Here is a 17,936-nt window from a genome sequence, read left to right as displayed (position 1 = left end):
GTGCAGAGTCCCCGCGCCCCGGAGGGATGGGGCGGGCGGCTCCGGCAGCCTAAGATGCCGGCCATGCGGGGGCTCCTGGCGCCGCAGAACACCTTCCTGGACACCATCGCCACGCGCTTCGACGGCACGCGTGAGTCAGGCCCTCCCCCTTAACTCCCGGAGGAGAGGTCCCCTGCACTTGTCTCGGCGCCCCTTGGTTCTCACCTTTCGCCCCTCCGAAGCTGGGACCATCGTTCTTTCCAGGCGCAGTTTTCCGAAAGGGTTCAGGGTCAGCACTGCAACCAGGGAAGCAATATAGCTGGATGTGCCTGGGTGTGGGGCCCGGGATGTTCCCTGTTCCTGGGGGCGCAAATCCAGACCTAGTCTGTATTATATCCTGGCATCTGGCTGTTGCAAGGACTACCCTCGGACTGGCTGGTTTTGATGAGGCTGGGAGCATGACTCCCTGTCAGCCTGGGAGGCCTCAAAATACAGATTTAGAGGAAAGGTTTGGAAACGGAGACAGAGTAGGTTGGACTCAAGAGAGTAGCAGTATCCAAGCCCATCTCAGCCTGAACCCACCCACCTTAGGGAGCCTGTTTAGACCCAAAGAAGAAGGATTTGGAGACTCCCACCAGGACTCGGGAAGTTTGGAGAAGGCTACCTGAGTTTCTGGATCCCGGGTTTCTAGGGCCCTAAGAGCACAGGGAAATAGGATAGCCGGATCCCTTCCCCTCCACTTCTTCCTCCACCCTCCACCCTCCCCCCCAATGGGGCTTCCCAGCTTTCTGCTTAGCATGCTCCCTGGTCTCTGGTTCTTGATAAGGTGTGACAGCCCATCACTGAGCTCTCCCCACTCCAGGATCCTCCATCTGCTCTGCCAGGGTTCTTGGCTCTGACAGTCTGCTGATTCAGCGCCCCCCACTCCCCAATACATGCCTGGCTTCAGGCTCTAGGTTTTAGCCACCATTCTTGTACCTCCATTTTTGATCACATTTACTAAGTCCTGAGCCACATCAGGCAGGTACTCAGAGGGCAGTATTGGTGCAGTGACCTGGGTTGCCTCCTTATCCAGGTGGATTCCAGTGGGAGGAGCTAGCCAGCCAGCCTGGTTACCTGACTGGTAGGTGGACCTGGCAGAAGTAGCAGTGGGGCTGTGACCAGCCTAGAGTCGATGATGCAGTCTTTTGGACACCCTCAAGCTTACCCCTTACTCCAAACTCCTCTGAACAAACCCAAAGGGCACAGTGTCTACACAGGGCTGCACTGACCTGTGTTCGTATGTCCTGATTCTAGAATGCACTCATACACATGTGGCTAGCAGCAGGCCCTTTCAGGGCACTGATGCAGGCGACACACTGAGTCTCATTCATAAATAGCTCCCACCTGGCACAGACACAGGATTCCTGGAGTTTGTAAAACCCATCCTTCAGTTGCAAGGCTTTGGGAAAGCGGGGGTGTTAAATACCTGTCCCTTTACCCCATGCCTCCTCTGAAAGGTGCTCTCTTGCAGATAGTAACTTTGTGCTGGGCAACGCCCAGGTGGCAGGGCTCTTCCCTGTGGTCTACTGCTCTGATGGCTTCTGTGACCTTACGGGCTTCTCCCGGGCTGAGGTCATGCAGCGGGGCTGTGCCTGCTCCTTCCTCTATGGGCCAGACACCAGTGAGCTCGTCCGACAACAGATCCGCAAGGCCCTGGACGAGCACAAGGAGTTCAAGGCTGAACTGATTCTGTACCGGAAGAGCGGTGAGGAGCCACCTTGCCTCACCTTCACAGTCTCACCCAGCCAGCAACCTACCCCATCCACTGCCCCTCCTCCTTTCCCTTGCAGTCTTTCCATGTACCCATCCACCCTTACATCCCTTTCTGTACTTCACCCCAACCCCCTTTTTTTTATACCAGGGATCGAACTCAGGACCTTGTGCTTGCTAGGCTGTACCCCACCTCTTGTCCTGGGTTCCTAACTACTCTTCTCACACTAGCTTCAGCCTCTACTCATTTCCAGCTTTGGGTTTCCCACATCCAGCAGAAAGGCATCCCTGTCTCAGCAGGACACCTGTCTTGACAGTCATGTCTGCTTTCACTTGCTCCCCTCTCCATCAAACCCTGTCCTATGGGCAGACTGCTGCTCCCTCTCCCAGGAAGCCCTGTTCCTGCTTGTGTCTTATCCAGAATATCAGTGGAGTCAGGCTCTCTTTCACCTTAGGCAGGGCTGAGCATGGAGGTGGGCTGAGTCTGTCTTTGTGCTCAGGGCTCCCGTTCTGGTGTCTCCTGGATGTGATACCCATAAAGAATGAGAAAGGGGAGGTGGCTCTCTTCCTGGTCTCTCACAAGGACATCAGTGATACCAAGACTCGAGGGGGTCCTGACAACTGGAAGGAGAGAGGTGGGTGTGCCCATGGGCATTGATTTGGTGGCTGTGGCTGGGTATTGGGTACCTCAGGCCTGGGTAGGACTTTGGTACCTAGATTGGGCTTGTGAGTCCCCTCCCCTGTTGGGCTGACCCCTGAGTTCCTCTCTGGCTGGCTGAGAGGTCTGTGCTACTCTCATCTCTGTATACCCAGGGACAGGACTATTTTTCCAGATAGACAATTTGAGACAAAGTTGAACTTTCAAATCAACTTTGCTGAGAAACTGAAAGCAAACATTGCACTAGAGTCTTTGAAGCACCCCTTTCTCACTACCTAATAGGGTAGAGCACAGACCCACCAGACCCACCTGATTTCTTTTCCCTGTAACGCACTTGACTGGGAAGCTCCAGACAAAGCTCTTTCTTAAGTTCTTGGGTCTTTCCTCTCTCATATCCTCCAAGGGCTGGGACAGGCCTTTTGGCAAGTCGGAGCTGCTATTCCAAGGCCTCTCTGCCATCTGGGAATGCTGGGGGTACTGTAGCTCCATTCTTGCTCCCATCTCAGGCCTGGGTCTGCTTCTGTGTTTTGTCAGTCTTCAGCATCACCCCCTGATCCCTGCACCTGGATCCTGGGTCCCTCTGAGCTCCCATACCTCTGCTGATAGCCTTTACTGGTTCTGCCTCCCTTCCCTGTACCCCTCGTCCAAACTCCATCTCCTTGGCTTTTCCCTGTAGATATTCTCTTTTCCCTTGCCTAGACCACACCTTCTCCTGGAAGTAGGCTCTGGGAGTATTGGTCATCTGCATCTCTAGGACTGTTCCTTCCTGGAGTTGACAAGTGACCCCAGGAAGTGAGGAATCCTGAGCCCCAACTCTGAACAGACAAAGTGGTCAATGAGCTGTTCCAGTTCATGGGCCAGCGACTGATGCCTTCCTTCAGGACCCTGTGTTGGGCTGTGCTCATATACCGCCCCCACCATCTTCATGAGTCCCTTCTCTTTTGCAGGTGGTGGCCGGCGCCGTTATGGCCGGGCAGGATCCAAAGGCTTTAATGCCAACCGGCGGCGGAGCCGTGCTGTGCTCTACCACCTGTCTGGGCACTTGCAGAAGCAGCCCAAGGGCAAGCACAAGCTCAATAAGGTGGATTGGGCACTAGAGTGTGTGTTTGGGTTGAGGACAAGGTTGGGGCAGGTGGAGGAGAGGGGAACTGAGCCCACCACAGTCAGAATGTCCAGGGAGCCACTACCAGGCCTCACCAGCACTTGGAGGGAGTGTTGTGGTGGGACTGAGGAAATGAATCTCTCATATTTGATCCATCAGAGGCATAGAAAAGTCAGTCTTCCCTTAGCTTAATCCTAACTCCTACCCTAAGCAGCCATGTGACCTCAGCTAAGTCATTAGATCTCCCTGCTCCTCAGTTTTATTATCTGTGAAGTGGGGACCTCTAATTCATGTATCAGATATTTGTTTTTTGGTTTTGATTTTTTTTTAATTTTATTTTTTTTGGTACCAGGGATCAAACTCAGGCCCTTGAGCTTGTGAGGCAGGGAGCAGAACCACTGAGCTAAATCCCTGGCCCTTGCCTATATCAGCTATTGAGAATATAGGGAAAGAGAGGTAAACATCTGTGCTAGACACTGTCCAAACTCAACCTTTGCTGTTACCGTTTCCTCTCTGCCTTGACCTGCCCTCCCTCACTCAGGGAATGTTTGGAGAGAAACCAAACTTGCCTGAGTATAAAGTTGCTGCTATCCGGAAATCACCCTTCATCCTGCTGCACTGTGGGGCGCTGAGAGCCACCTGGGATGGCTTCATCCTTCTGGCCACGCTCTATGTGGCTGTCACTGTTCCCTACAGTGTATGTGTGAGCACAGCCCGGGAGCCCAGCGCTGCCCGTGGCCCACCCAGCATCTGTGACCTGGCCGTGGAGGTCCTCTTCATCCTTGGTATGTGCATCTGGGTCCTCTGTCCCACCTGGGCCGGGCACCCTCAGGTCTCAATGGGGATTGTCTGCATGGCTGCCAGTGCCACCCTTCTCCCTGTTTGTCCCATCTGTGACCCATAAGCTTTGAAATCAGGCCTAGATTCCAAACGTGTCTCTACTGTAATGTGTGTTCAGACCTTTCACCAATTACAGCCTCTCCAAGCTTGTTTCTCCTTCCATAAAAGAAGCATGATGGGGCTGGGGGTTTAGCTCAGTGGTGCTCTGCCTGCTTTGCAAGCACAAGGTCCAGAGTTTGATCTTGACAGCTAGGTCAGGTGATGTATGGAAGGCCTGGGACACCACTGAACTGGTGCCCAGTCATAAAGAGTGGCTTCCCGTCTCACACTAACTCCCACCTGGATTCCCCACAGATATTGTCCTGAATTTCCGCACCACATTCGTGTCCAAATCCGGCCAGGTGGTATTTGCCCCAAAGTCCATTTGCCTTCACTACATCACCACCTGGTTCCTGCTGGATGTCATCGCAGCGCTGCCCTTTGACCTGCTACATGCCTTCAAGGTCAACGTGGTCAGTGTGGCTAGAGTGGGTGGACGGGCTTCGGGCTGGTACGGGGAGAGCCTGCCTGAGATGACCTCCCTCCCCATCTCAGTACTTCGGGGCCCACCTGCTGAAAACTGTGCGGCTGCTGCGCCTGCTACGCCTGTTGCCGAGGCTGGACCGGTACTCACAGTACAGCGCCGTGGTGCTGACCCTGCTCATGGCTGTGTTTGCCCTGCTTGCCCACTGGGTGGCCTGCGTCTGGTTCTACATCGGCCAGCGGGAGATCGAGAGCAGTGAATCAGAGCTGCCTGAGATTGGTACTGGAGGCTCTGTGCGTGTGTGGGTGTGTGTGTGTGTGTGTGTGGGTGTGTGTGTAGGGTAAGGGCCAGAGGACTGATGCCAAGTCGAATGGAGCATGCAAGTTTTGTACGTGTGCACATCAGAAAAGGGATGTGCAGGTGTGTGTGATGGCAGGCCTGCTGTCCAGACAGGCTGGTGAGGTGCCTAGGGAGTCTTAGGCCCTCATCGAGTCTTCCTGATGGCCAGATATTTGTCACATTCTTTTTCTTTTTGGTACCAGGGATCGAACTCGGGACTTTCCACTTGTAAGGCAGGTGGCAGAACCCCTGAGCTAAATCCCTGGCCCTGTTTGTCACATTCTTTAAGCCCTTGCCCACCTATGAAGGACAAATGGGGAGCCACTGTCCTCATGGCTTCCTCTCATGCCGCACTCTCTAAAGCTTGTCCCCACCACCTTGAATCCCTGGGCCCTTGCCCCACTCTTCTCACCTCCAGCCACCACTCCCAGGAAGCTCTCCCTGATCCTAAACACAGCCGTATCTGCATTCCCTGCATCTTTACTCTTCATTTCACCTCCACTGCCGCAGCTCCTCCCACTCAGTCATACTCTTGCTGGAGGTTTCCACCTCCACCTCGCTACCCAAAATGTCGGCCCATGAAGGTCGCACCTGGACCTGCCAACCACACTCCTCCTGCTGTGTGAGGTATAACCCTAGCTGCCCATCCAAGCCCTTCTGGGTTCCAGGGCTTCCAGATGGGCTCTCCTCACATCTCTCCTGCCTCACTTCCTTTTCCCTTGGCCATCCTACTGACACTGCTACTGACTCTGGACATCACTACTTCCATTGTTTCCCTTTACAGGGTCCATCCATTTCTACCATTCCTAGCTCTCAGTGCCCCTCGGGTCAGAAACGGCATACTTCTTCCTCTCCCACCCCCAGCCCTAACTCACCTTTAGCTTGTTTCCAGCTGCTCAGGCGGCCTCCCATGTCAGTCTTTTCCTTGGATGGGTCACCAGGAGTCCAGTTCAGTCTTAGAAACCTGCTCTGATCAGTTCCCCAGGGATGCTAAGGCTCCTGAGAACCCTCTCTCCCTCACCAAGTGCGTGAGTGGCTGCTGTGTGCCCAGAGGGCCCACTTGGTTACTCCCAGAGCACTGTAGTTGCTGAGCCCATGGAAACCGGAACACCCCAACAGTGTCAGCTCCTTGGCGCCTGCCTATCCCAGAGGGAGTCTGTGGTGAAGGCTGCTCTCAGGTCAGCAAATGCTCTGACTCTGTCTCTGGCCCAAAGAGTGGCCCAGACAGCAAATCCCCAGGTCAGACCCCAGCCTCTGCAACAGGTCCTGGACACCCGAGGTCTTACATCCATGAGGCTCCTCTGTTTCAGCTACCTCATGGGAATTGCTGATCTATCAAGAATATTTCTGGGCTGGGGATATAGCCCAGTGGTTCTTTCGCCTGCCTCATAAATGCAAGGTCCAAAGTTTGATCCCCCGTACAAAAAAAAAAGAATATTTCTGAGCTGAGTGCGATGGTACATGCCAATAACGTCAACACTTCAGGAGACTGAGACAGAAGGGTCACAAGTTCAAGCACACCTTGCTTAATTTAGTGACTTAGCGAGACCCTGTCTCAAAATAAAAGAAGAATAAGGAGGTAGCTCAGTGCAGAGGCTCTGGTTTCAATCCCCAGTACCATAGACACACATGAAAGAGAAAATTTCTGGTTCCCAGAGAGGCTCTGGGTCCCACTTTGATGAACATGGGAGTGTGGGGGGCCAGCTGACTCTTGGTAAATTTTTTACCCTTAACCCCTGAGCTCCAGGGTGGTTTCATTGTATTAGGGGCTGGAACTGGCCCACATTTGGAGCATTTCCAGGTCCTCCCCCTTCCCTCCCCAGGGAAGCTGCCTTCCAGCTAGGTTGATGCCAAACACAGGCCTCCCAAAGTTCAGTCCTAGGAAGAGGGGTCCTTGTGGGGAGGTGAGGCCGCCTGAGCAGGTGGGTGCTGCTGGCTCTTTCTGCTAGAAGGCTCCATTGTGGCTTCTTTTCTGCTGCCTGTGGTGTGAACAGGGTTCCTTTTCTAGATTCCCATTAGCCCAGTAGATATGCTAAAGCCTGGGGGAGGTAACCCAGAGCATTTCTCAGTGTAAAGGCCACCAGTCTCCAAGACGGCCTGACCCTCCTCATGTAGAAACACTGTCCTGCCACCAGATCACTGTCAAAACTGAGGGAGGAGAAGACTCGTGCCCCATTTCTGTCTCACTGCTTCCCACCACCCCACCCTACTCCTTATGATGATATCTGGCTTCACGTCAGAGGTCCAACTAAGCAGTGACTGGGAGGAGATGTGTACATCCATTGTAACCTCATAGCACATCTTTTTTGTTTTTGTTTTTTGGGTTTTTTTTGTTTGTTTTTGAGACAGGGTCTCACTATTAGTTGAGACTGACCTGGAACTCACTATGTAGCCCAGGCTGGTCTCAAACACAGCAATCCTCCTGCCTCAGCCTCCTGAGTGCAGACTGACCTGACTCACTATGTAGCCCAGGCTGGTCTCAAACACAGCAATCCTCCTGCCTCAGCCTCCTGAGTGCTGGGATTACAGGCGTGCGCTACCACACCCAGCCTCATAGCACATTTTAACAGGAGGGCAAGTGCATACCTTGGTGTAAATATCTGAGCCTGGAATTTGATGGCTTTGGTGCTGCCTGTACTTTCCTAAAGTCTCTAGCTCCAAGTGTGACTCATGCCTTTTCCTCTATTAGAAATGACCCCCACTCAGTTTCTTTGTATCAATCAAACCCTCCTCTTTTGAGACCAAGTACACATGCCCCCCACCATCTGCCTTTTCTGGCAGCCCTTGAGCCCTGGCCCATAGCACTTAGGTTTTTTTGTTTTTGTACCGGGGATTGAACTGGGGTCCTTGCACTTGCAAGGCAGGTGGCGGAACTACTGAGCTAAATCCCAGCCCCCATAGAATTTAGGTTTGAGCCCCCTTGTATGATGCTCTGCCCCAGGTAGTTAGTTATCTGCTCATCTGAACCAGAGCCCAAGGGATGTGCCTGGTGCTCAGTGAGCAAGGTTGCTAAGGAAAAGGGTGTGTGGATAAGAGGAGAGGGTGTGGATTATGTGTAGTGTGGGGGTCAAGTGTAGCACAGGATCTGTGTGGTTTTTTTGTTACAGCACATGTAGAAAGATGGTTCTGCCTGCAGCAAGTACCATCGCACTTGCCCTCTGCCTCTCCATTCTCCATTAGCCAGTGGTCCCCTCTTCCTTCACCCCATGGGCCCAATGAGGCACCTTAGAGCTTCCACAACCCTCCTGCCAAACCCCGGCCAAGAAGTGTGGCTCCTACCTGTGTGTGTATGCAAGTGTGTGTACGCGCATGTGCCTGAGTGTATTCACCTGTGTGTGTGTGGGGTCCGCCTCCTGCCCATGTATCAGTTTGCAAACACCTGCGTACCTCTGTGTCTCTCCCAAGTAGATGCAGGTCTTTCTTCGTAAGTGGCAGTGGCTGTGTCTGGGCATCTGTAAGGTGCTTGCATGTGTGCCCTTGTCTTGATGGTGTGGGGGACCTGTGTACAGTCTGTGAGGGTGCACCTGAGAGCGCTGACATGAGGTTGGGTGGTTTCTGTGGTTGTGGGGAGGGAAGCTTTCTGGAGAATAGGCTCAGACAAAAACAGAAAGAACAGTCTAGGGGAGCAGGGTAGAGGAAGTGATGTCAGCCGCCCAACCTTCGGGGCCAGGCTGCGGCTGAACGCCGTGAGCGCCTACCGTCATATTGCCTCTCCAGCTGGGTCCATGCTCTGAGACTAGCAGCCACCAAGGGTAAGAGGGTGTGATGCTCTTCACTCCACCCTCAGCACCCATAGGAACCCTCAGCATCTTGGAAGGTGGCAACCTTCCTGTGCTTGTCTGAGGATTGACAATGTACTGGGCTGGCAGAACAGGGAACAGTGGTGGGAAGCCTTAGGGGTGGGTCTGTGCACATCCCCCACCCTGCACCCCAGAGCACCACATGGCCCTGCCTGCTTAAGCCTCCCCCTCTTGCCCTCCTCAGGGTGGCTGCAGGAGCTGGCCCGCCGACTGGAGACCCCCTACTACCTGGTGAGCCGGAGCCCGGCTGAAGGGAACAGCTCTGGCCAGAATGACAACTGCAGCAGCAGTGGCGAGGCCAACAAAACGGGGCTGGAGCTCCTAGGTGGCCCGTCACTGCGCAGTGCCTACATCACCTCCCTCTACTTTGCACTCAGCAGCCTCACCAGTGTGGGCTTTGGCAATGTGTCTGCCAACACGGACACTGAGAAGATCTTTTCCATCTGCACCATGCTCATTGGTGGTGAGGCCTGGCCCGAGGGCTTCCCAGGGGCCCTCTCAGACTTCCGGCCTCAGGAGGCCCTTCTTTCCCACATCCCCCAGAGCCCCACAGGCTAGACATTCTTCTACCTTAGGTGGTCCACGGAACAGGGCCAGAGCCTGGAGAGACCCATGGGCCCTGCCTAGGTGTGTGTGGGGTGGGGAGGGGCCAGAGGCCAAATATGTCTGGCATGGTATCAGGCTGAGCCAGGCCTATAGGTAACCCTCTTTTTTTTTTTTTTTTTTTTTTTTTTTGGTACTGGGGATTGAAATCAGGACCTTGTGCTTGTGAGGCAGGTGTGGCATCACTGAGCTAAATCCCCAGCCCTTGGTGACCCCCTCTTGCCACCCTCTCTAGCCCTGATGCATGCGGTGGTGTTTGGGAACGTGACAGCTATCATCCAGCGCATGTACGCCCGACGCTTCCTGTATCACAGCCGAACTCGAGACCTGCGTGACTATATCCGCATCCACCGCATCCCCAAGCCCCTCAAGCAGCGCATGCTGGAGTACTTCCAGGCCACCTGGGCCGTGAACAATGGCATCGACACCACTGAGGTGTGGTGGGCCTGCCGGGCTGGGCCTTCCAGATGTTGCTCCCTCCAGGGATTTGCGCTCAGCCCAAAGGATCAGGAGTGGGGGTGGGTGGAGAGTAATGCAAAATCCTGTCCTCCCTGCTTTCATTATCTCTTGTGGGGACAGCAGCATGGGACAGAGGGCAGCCAAGAAGGCCTGGAGGCTCTTCTCAAACCCCGAGGCCAGGCGGAGGAAAGGGGCTTGTGGTGTGGGCTAAGGATTAGAGGGCAACAGAAACAGCTCACCTTGCAGACTGCTTCAAGCCTCCTTCCGTGCCTCCCCTTGCTCCCTAGGCCTCCATGGTAGAGACAAGCTGGTAGGAGGGGGCCTCTGCTACCTCTTCAGCCTTCTCTACCTGTTCACCTACAGCTGCTTCAGAGCCTCCCCGATGAGCTTCGCGCAGACATTGCCATGCACCTGCACAAGGAGGTCCTGCAGCTGCCACTGTTTGAGGCAGCGAGCCGTGGCTGCCTGCGAGCACTGTCCCTGGCTCTTCGGCCGGCCTTCTGCACGCCCGGCGAGTACCTCATCCACCAAGGCGATGCTCTCCAGGCCCTCTACTTTGTCTGCTCTGGCTCCATGGAAGTACTCAAGGGTGGCACTGTGCTCGCCATCCTGGGTTTGTATGATTGGGAAAGGGCATGGGTGTGGGGGAGGGTCGGGAACTTGATCTGCAGAAAACCCACAGGGAGTGAGTGCAAACAAGGTCACAGGGGAGAATCAGCCAGGATGGAGTCAGGAGTCCTAGCCATAGTCCCGGAAGACCCAGTGATGGCAAGGTAGCAAGGTTGGAGGGAGCCACTATCTCACATGTGTTCCTGGGACCCAAGAGAGGCCAGAAGAGCAGCATTTATTTATTTATTTATTTTGGTGGGGGGAGACAGGGTCTTGCTTTGTAGTTCAGGCTGGTCTCAAACTCACAGCGATCCTCCTGCCTCAGCCTCCTGAGTGTGGGGATTACGGACATGCACTGCCACACCTACAAAGGAACAGCGCTTCATGTCAGGAGGGCAATCAGATGTTGAGAATGGAAGTTTGGGAAAGATGTCTAGGCAGGGCTGAAGGAGGGAGAATGAAAGCTCTTCCTGAGCCCTGTGGGCCAGTGAGATGTGACTTTCCCGGGGCAGGTCACAGAGTAGGCCCAAGCCAGGATGGGTGGTGGCAGAACTCAGCCTCCAAGTGGCCAGGGAGACTTGTTCTGGTGAAATGGTGCCCATGGTGTACATACTTCTGTTCTTGGCAAAAGAGAGTGGTGAAGGTAAGGGATCAGCTCCCTAGACCGAGACAAAGAGATTGCTCTTGGGAAATGGACACAGTCGTGGTGCTGAGCACAGGGCTCTCAGCAGCCTGAGGCCCCTTATATTCTGTCTTCTCCAGACCTCACAGAACCCAGTAGGGCCAGAACCATTATTAAGGTCAGAGAGATTGTACAGCTAAGAATTGGCAGATAGGACTGGAACCTATTTTACCTGACTAAATCTCCTGCTTAGATAGTATCCCCAGACTCTTGGGGGAGTCCTAACTGCAGAAAGAGATGCTCTCAGGAGGGCTGGATGTGCCCATAGCTTCAAGAAAGCATTGGAAACACGAGACTGTCCATGGAAAGCACTACAGGGGGCAATGCCCTGGCTGTGGGATGCTCCTGGGGCTGCCCTCACAAGGCGGGGGACCCTGGGATCTGCTCAGGAAGTCGAGACTCATGCAACGTGGGCTCAGCTGAAGACCAAAGGGGCTGAGGTTCAGAATTAGCTGGGATTTGAGCCAGGGATTTAGCTCAGTGGTACCATGCCTATCTTGCAAGCACAAGGTCCCACCTGGTACCAAAAAAAAACCAAAACAAAACTGGGATTCCACAGTAAAAACTGGAAACACAGAAAAGAATGAGGGAGGTGAGGTCATATTACTGGCGGGCTTGGTAGTGACTGGGTGGCTGTCCTTGCTCCCTCGAGGAAGAGGGTCCTCCAACAAGAATAGCAGGAAGAGATGCCACTGGGGAGCTTAGAACTTGAGAGGTGATGTGATGGCAACACCTTTCTTGTCCTATTTCATGAGTTCAGCTTCTAGGCCTACATGCAGAAATTAGAGTTATGGCCAGGCACAGTATCATATACCTGTACTCCTAGCCATTTGGGAAGCTGAGGCAGGAGGATTACTTGAGTCCGTGAGTTCAAGACCAGTTGAGCAAATGTAGAGCTGGGGCTACAGTTCAGTGGTAGAGCACTTGACTGGTAAGTGTGAGGCCTTAGGTTCAGTCCCTGGTACCATGCCAAAAAAAAGGAAAGGAAGAAAGACAAGAGTTATGGCACTCGTGTAGGCTGGCAGTCCTTGAGTAGTTAGGGTAGGAGAGCAGCCTGGTTAATCCAAAGCAAGATTATTGAGTGGTTATGAATAGATGGTACTCAGTGTGGAGCCAAGGAAGCTAGGAGCTGGCATGGGACCTCTCAGCATAGCTCCTCACTGGGTCAGGCCCAAAGCCTCAGAAGAGCCACATTTGGTGTTCAGTGTCCCGATGGAGCTGTGAGAATGCCCCTTGCCTATGGTCCAGGCCTTTGCCTCCAGAATGTCCTCAGTGCTGGGACACCATTGGCTCTAGCTTTTCCAGGCCCACATGTTCTACATGGACTTTTTCCCCACTAACTTAGAGGCCCTGGGTGCCCCATAAATGCCCAGTTCTGAACTGCAGCCATGACCTGCTTTTCTACTTTGCCTTTACTTCCCCTCTCCTGCCTCCTTAACTGAGCATCCAGCTGTGTCCTGTCCACTCCCAGTGGCTGAAGCTGGCTTCATGCTCTCCAGTGTTGAATCTGACTCCCTCCTCTGTGCGCTGACTTCAGTCAAGCGTTGAGGAGTGGGAAAGGAGGCAGGGGACAAGTAAGCTGAGCCTGACGGTGCTGTTCGAGTGCCAACTTGGGGACGGTAGGGAAGGAGGCAGGGGACAAGTAAGCTGAGCCTGACGGTGCTGTTCGAGTGCCAACTTGGGGACGGTTGCCAGCAGTGATGGCAAACCTCTAAAACTTTTTATTTTATTTTTGGGTACTGAGGATCAAACTCGGGCCTTGCACTTTCGAGGTAGCTAAACATGTAGAACATTTAACAACAGGCAGCTAGCTAGGATGGCACATGCACCATAGGTTTTCCACCTCTGGTCTCTGGTCCCCGAGACTTATCTTCAGGCCCTTCCTGGTTCTCACGTTTATGTCATCTGTTGGTTGAGGACAAGAAACACACACTTATCCTATTCCAGATGACACACGAGAGACAGTTCATCCTCAGAGAATCACGTTGAGATCCAGTAGCTCTGGAACCAGGATGGCCTTAAACCAAGCTGATAAAATTTAATAGGGCACATTCTACCCTGAAGTTGAGTGAACTCTGCCTCTAAGCTTGGAGTGTAGTGCCATCGACTGTCATCTCTGTCCTTCAGGATATGGACACCATCATTCGGATGGTCTGGTGGTCTGGAAGAGAGGGCTGAGCTGCCCCTAGAGTGTTCCTCCCGAGCCCAGATCTCACTCCTGCTCTTGCTGGGAGTGACCTGAAGGGGACTCAAGCTGAAGGGGAGGGGAGGCAATGAGCTTCTACTGGTCACCACTGTGTCAGGTCTTTAACCTACATTAACTTTTTGTGTGTGTGTGGTACTGGGAATCGGACTCAGGACCTTGCACTTGCGAGGCAGGTACAGCACCACTGAGCTAAATCCCTGGCTCATCCTACATTAACTTTTGATCCTCACCACATCCCTGGACACAGTCATCCTGTCTCAGTGATTCTTTTTTTCTTCCTTCCTGGATCTCACCTGGGAAGATGAAGGAACCCGGCTGCCTGATGTCTTCACTCTGCCATACAGGGCACTAAACTTGTTTCCAAATACTAGTCCCTGGACAAGCTGCACTAGGCTCGCTTTTGGAGCTTCAAAATCATGATTGTGGGGTCTCTTGTAGATGTCAAAATGGTAAAGGTGGGGATGGGGACTGGACGTGTGATTGTTTTTAACTTTCTAGGGAATTCTAATCAACAGTCTGTCTGAGAACCACTAGAACTGACGATTGTTCAATCTGTCAGAGCTAAGAGGCCGAGGTTTCTCCGGGGGTTTTGATCCTGCAGGTGAGGGCCTGGGGCCCAGGCTTTTTGCCTCAAGTCTGTGTGGGGCAGCAGTGAGGCAGGCAACAGGATCAAGGCATGGCCCAGGCTCCTTTCTCTGTCTTGGCTGGAAGACTTCATAGTGGGGTGTCATCTGGAAAGGCCTGGCTCTGCAGGGCAAGCTCAGTGGCCTCTGCCTGGCCTTCCTCCTGTCCTAGTGGTTGAGGATCAGGGCTTGCTGACCTGACCTCTGCTTCCTCTCCCCAGGGAAGGGTGATCTGATTGGCTGTGAGCTTCCCCGACGGGAGCAGGTGGTAAAGGCCAACGCCGACGTGAAAGGGCTGACTTACTGCGTCCTACAGTGTCTGCAGCTGGCCGGCCTGCATGAGAGCCTTGCACTGTACCCTGAATTTGCCCCTCGCTTCAGCCGTGGCCTACGAGGGGAGCTCAGTTATAACCTGGGTGCTGGGGGATGCCCTGCGGAGGTGAGGGTGCCTGATGAGGTGGGCAGGGGTTGGGGTTGGTGGAGTGCTGGGGAGGCATGGCCCGATGTGAAAGCCCCTCATACACACAGGGCAGGGGCCCACATTCTCCCTGGATTTTCATGTCCACACACTGAGAAGCCAGCCTGGCCATAGCCACCCCTCTCAGCCTGTCTGGGACACCCTGGGCCCATCCAGAGCAAAGTCTTAGGTGAAGGATGCTGAGTGTGCTGCTATCAGCTGATCGTCATGGGCTGCAGGGGGGCGGTGGGCAGTGCAGGGCAGGGGCAGGCACCAGCCTTCTAGGGTGCTTCTTAAGGGCTTGGCACTCCCCTACTGCTATGGCAAAACAAGCCGGTCTGAGGAGCTTCTGAATTTTCCTGGATGGTATCACTACTTCCAAACCAGTTTTCAGTACTGCATTTTCTGTTTTGTGAACCTGAAAGACCAAGTAGAGCGATGATATGTTCACATTTGGCTAGAATTTGAGGGCCAGCTAATGCCTGCAGGGCTTGGCAGCTTCATGGTGACAGTAGTAAAGTAAGTCACTCCCAGGCAGAGTGGCAGCACTGGTGTATTCTGTTTAACAAAGATGACTCCTCTGTCCTACAGATCATGCCTTGGTAGGGGAGACGAGTGGGACATGACTGGCCATGCATGCTGATTCCATGCCTCCTGCTGTCCCCAGGTAGACACCAGCTCCCTGAGTGGCGACAATACTCTCATGTCCACACTGGAGGAAAAGGAGACGGATGGCGAGCAGGGTCCCACAGCCTCACCAGCCCCAGCAGACGAACCCTCCAGCCCCCTCCTATCCCCTGGCTGCACCTCTTCATCTTCAGCTGCCAAGCTGCTATCCCCACGTAGAACTGCGCCCCGGTCACGTCTAGGTGGCCAAGGGCGTCCAAGCAGGGCAGGGGCTTTAAAGCCTGAGGCTGGCCCCTCTGCTCACCCACGGACACTGGAGGAGCTGCGGCTGACCCCTATGTCATGGAATGTGCCCCTGGATCTGAGCCCCAGGTGAGCAGGCCCTAGACCCCCATGGCAGGGCGGCAATGACAAGGCAGAAGACCAGCTAGATGTAGGTCATTCTGAGCACCGGTCCTTCCACCTTAACTCCTTCCAGCCTGCATGGCCCAAGCCTGCCTGCTCCTGGAAGCTTTCCTTCTGTCTTCCTGCTGCCTCATTTCCTTGTTAGTGTGCACCGTGCCTAGCTCTTGCCATTCTGTGTTGCTTGAGCTTGGCTCCCAGCTATTATGCAAGCTCCTGGGGAAGGGACCTATCCCTTTCTGTTAGCTTTCTCTTAGGACCCCCCAGTCCTCTGGCCACCTTGGGGCTGCTGTATTCTGTGTATGCACACGAGCATCCTGGCCCCTTTAACACCACAGTGCCTGCATATCAACTGATTGGCTGTCCTGTTTGATTTGTTGGGTCCACAGGGTCGTAGATGGCATTGAGGATGGCTGTGGCTCTGACCAGCCCAAGTTCTCTTTCCAGCTAGGCCAGTCTGGCCCAGAATGTAGCAGCAGTCCTTCCCCTGTACCAGGTACTGAGCCCAGGGATAGAGTATGTTGCTGGGAGTGATCCCTTTGTCCCGTAGACCTCAGGCGCTGTTGATCTCTGAGCCAGGTGTTGGAGAAATTGGCAAGGGCCAGAAGCCCTCTTGCCCTCACTCATCCCTGCATTGCTGGTTGGGGGTTTGGTAATGAAGGCCAGCTTGGGACCTTGGTTTGGATCTCTGCTCTGTGAGCTGTCTAGCACTGTGAACTTGGCTTCTCTGGCTCCAGCTTCCTTTCTGTAAAAGGGTTGTGCATGTTAAGTAAGATAATGTAATCAAAGCCCTTAGCTCAATATGTGGCTCACTGGGAGGATAGAGGGCTGGGAACCAGGGTTCATACTACCCAGTCCAGAGCCCAGGGAAGTAAAGAATGTCTACTTCCCTGGAGGAAAGAACAAGGGACAGGCACAGAGAACAACTTCCTGAGGGGGAGAGCACTGGCAGCACGACCTCAGGCTGCTTGGAGGGATTTTCCTGCCCTTGGCATTTGGGCAAAACTATGCTTCTTGGGCCAGAAGAGGTTATTCGTGAGAGTCAGGCCCTTCCAGGTCAGTGTGGTCTTTTCACTGGGCGCTGAGGTTGGAAACCTTGTCTTCTCTTCCCAGCCCCAGCTGATAACCTTATCCTGTCCACAGAGAGTGGCCTACTCACTGTCCCCCTTGGGCCCAGCGAGGCAAGGAATACAGACACACTGGACAAGCTGCGGCAGGCGGTGGGTGAGGAGGGAAAAGGTGGGGGTCAAGAGGGAAAGGGCAGGCACTGCCTTAGCTGTAAGTGGATCCACTGAGCCTGCCTCCTCCTTTCCCCAAGGTTATGGAGCTGTCTGAGCAGGTGCTGCAGATGCGGGAGGGACTACAGTCTCTGCGCCAGGCTGTGCACCTAGTCTTGGCACCCCAAGGGGAAAGCCTGTACCCTCGAGTGTCAGGAGAGGGGCCTTGCCCTGCCAGCACCTCAGGACTCCTACAGCCTCTGCGTGTGGACACTGAGGCGTCTTCCTACTGCCTGCAGCCCCCAGCAAGCTCGGCCATGAGTGGGACCTGGCCCCATCCTCGTCCAGGGCCTCCTCCCCTTATGGCACCTTGGCCCTGGGGACCCCCAGCATCGCAGAGTTCCCCCTGGCCCCAAGCAACAGCTTTATGGACCTCCACCTCAGACTCAGAGCCCCCTGGCTCAGGAGAACTCTGCTCTGAGCCCAGCACCCCAGCCTCACCTCCTCCTGAGGAAGGGGCTAGGCCTGGGCCCCTGGAGGATGTGAGCCAGGCTGAGGCTACCAGCACTGGAGAGCCCCCACCAGGGTCAGGGGGCCAGGCACTGCCCTGGGACCCCCACAGCCTAGAGATGGTGCTTATTGGCTGTCATGGCCCTGGGACAGTGCAGTGGACCCAGGAAGAAGGCACAGGGGTCTGACTGCCAGCCTGAGCTCTGTGCTGCAGACGTGCTGTCCTTGCTCCTCTGACCACACTCGGGACTCCATGCTGCACACTGGCTCAGGGCAGGGAGCCTGAGAGTGAAGGCAGGCTTGGCCCAACTCTCAGAGAAGGCCTGGAGCTTCAGACAGGCCTCAGGGGTAGGAATCTACAGGTCCCTACTCCTGGGGCCCCTTCTCTAGCCTGCTGTTGACCTCTTTGTCATTCTAGTAGGCTGGGGTCACAAGCCTGAGAATAAGGAGGGGTTTTGCCATCCTTTGCATGTGCCTGTCTCTACCTTTCCTTACATTTTTTTATAGAAAAAAAAAATAATAAAGAAACTACTTTGGAACGTAGTAGT

General features: G+C 54.3%; 1 protein-coding gene across 7 annotated transcripts; it reads left to right on the top strand.

The window, feature by feature from the left end:
- The first annotated feature begins 6 nt into the window (after positions 1-6).
- On the top strand, positions 7-17,933 carry Kcnh3 (potassium voltage-gated channel subfamily H member 3). 7 transcript variants are annotated; one of them, XM_010623635.2, is made up of 15 exons: positions 7-130; positions 1,493-1,726; positions 2,232-2,366; positions 3,337-3,470; positions 4,033-4,276; positions 4,686-4,843; positions 4,926-5,133; positions 9,178-9,456; positions 9,832-10,031; positions 10,419-10,668; positions 14,397-14,614; positions 15,300-15,631; positions 16,051-16,157; positions 16,805-16,881; positions 16,980-17,933. In XM_010623635.2, exons 1-15 carry the CDS (start codon positions 55-57, stop codon positions 17,574-17,576), a joined length of 3,249 nt encoding a protein of 1,082 aa, XP_010621937.1. In that variant the 5' UTR covers positions 7-54; the 3' UTR covers positions 17,577-17,933. The 7 variants fall into 7 exon arrangements, with proteins under 7 accessions (XP_010621937.1, XP_010621936.1, XP_010621938.1 ...); XM_010623634.2 differs by having other exon boundaries at positions 16,775-16,881; XM_010623636.2 differs by lacking the exon at positions 2,232-2,366 and having other exon boundaries at positions 16,775-16,881.
- Positions 17,934-17,936: the final 3 nt, after the last annotated feature.

The sequence above is a fragment of the Fukomys damarensis genome, unplaced genomic scaffold (assembly GCF_012274545.1).
Source record: "Fukomys damarensis isolate Sample0158 unplaced genomic scaffold, DMR_v1.0_HiC HiC_scaffold_15, whole genome shotgun sequence".
In the NCBI taxonomy this organism is placed as follows: Eukaryota; Metazoa; Chordata; class Mammalia; order Rodentia; family Bathyergidae; genus Fukomys; species Fukomys damarensis.
Note: the sequence above shows the minus strand (reverse complement) of the source record. Positions and strands in the feature narration are given on the sequence as shown.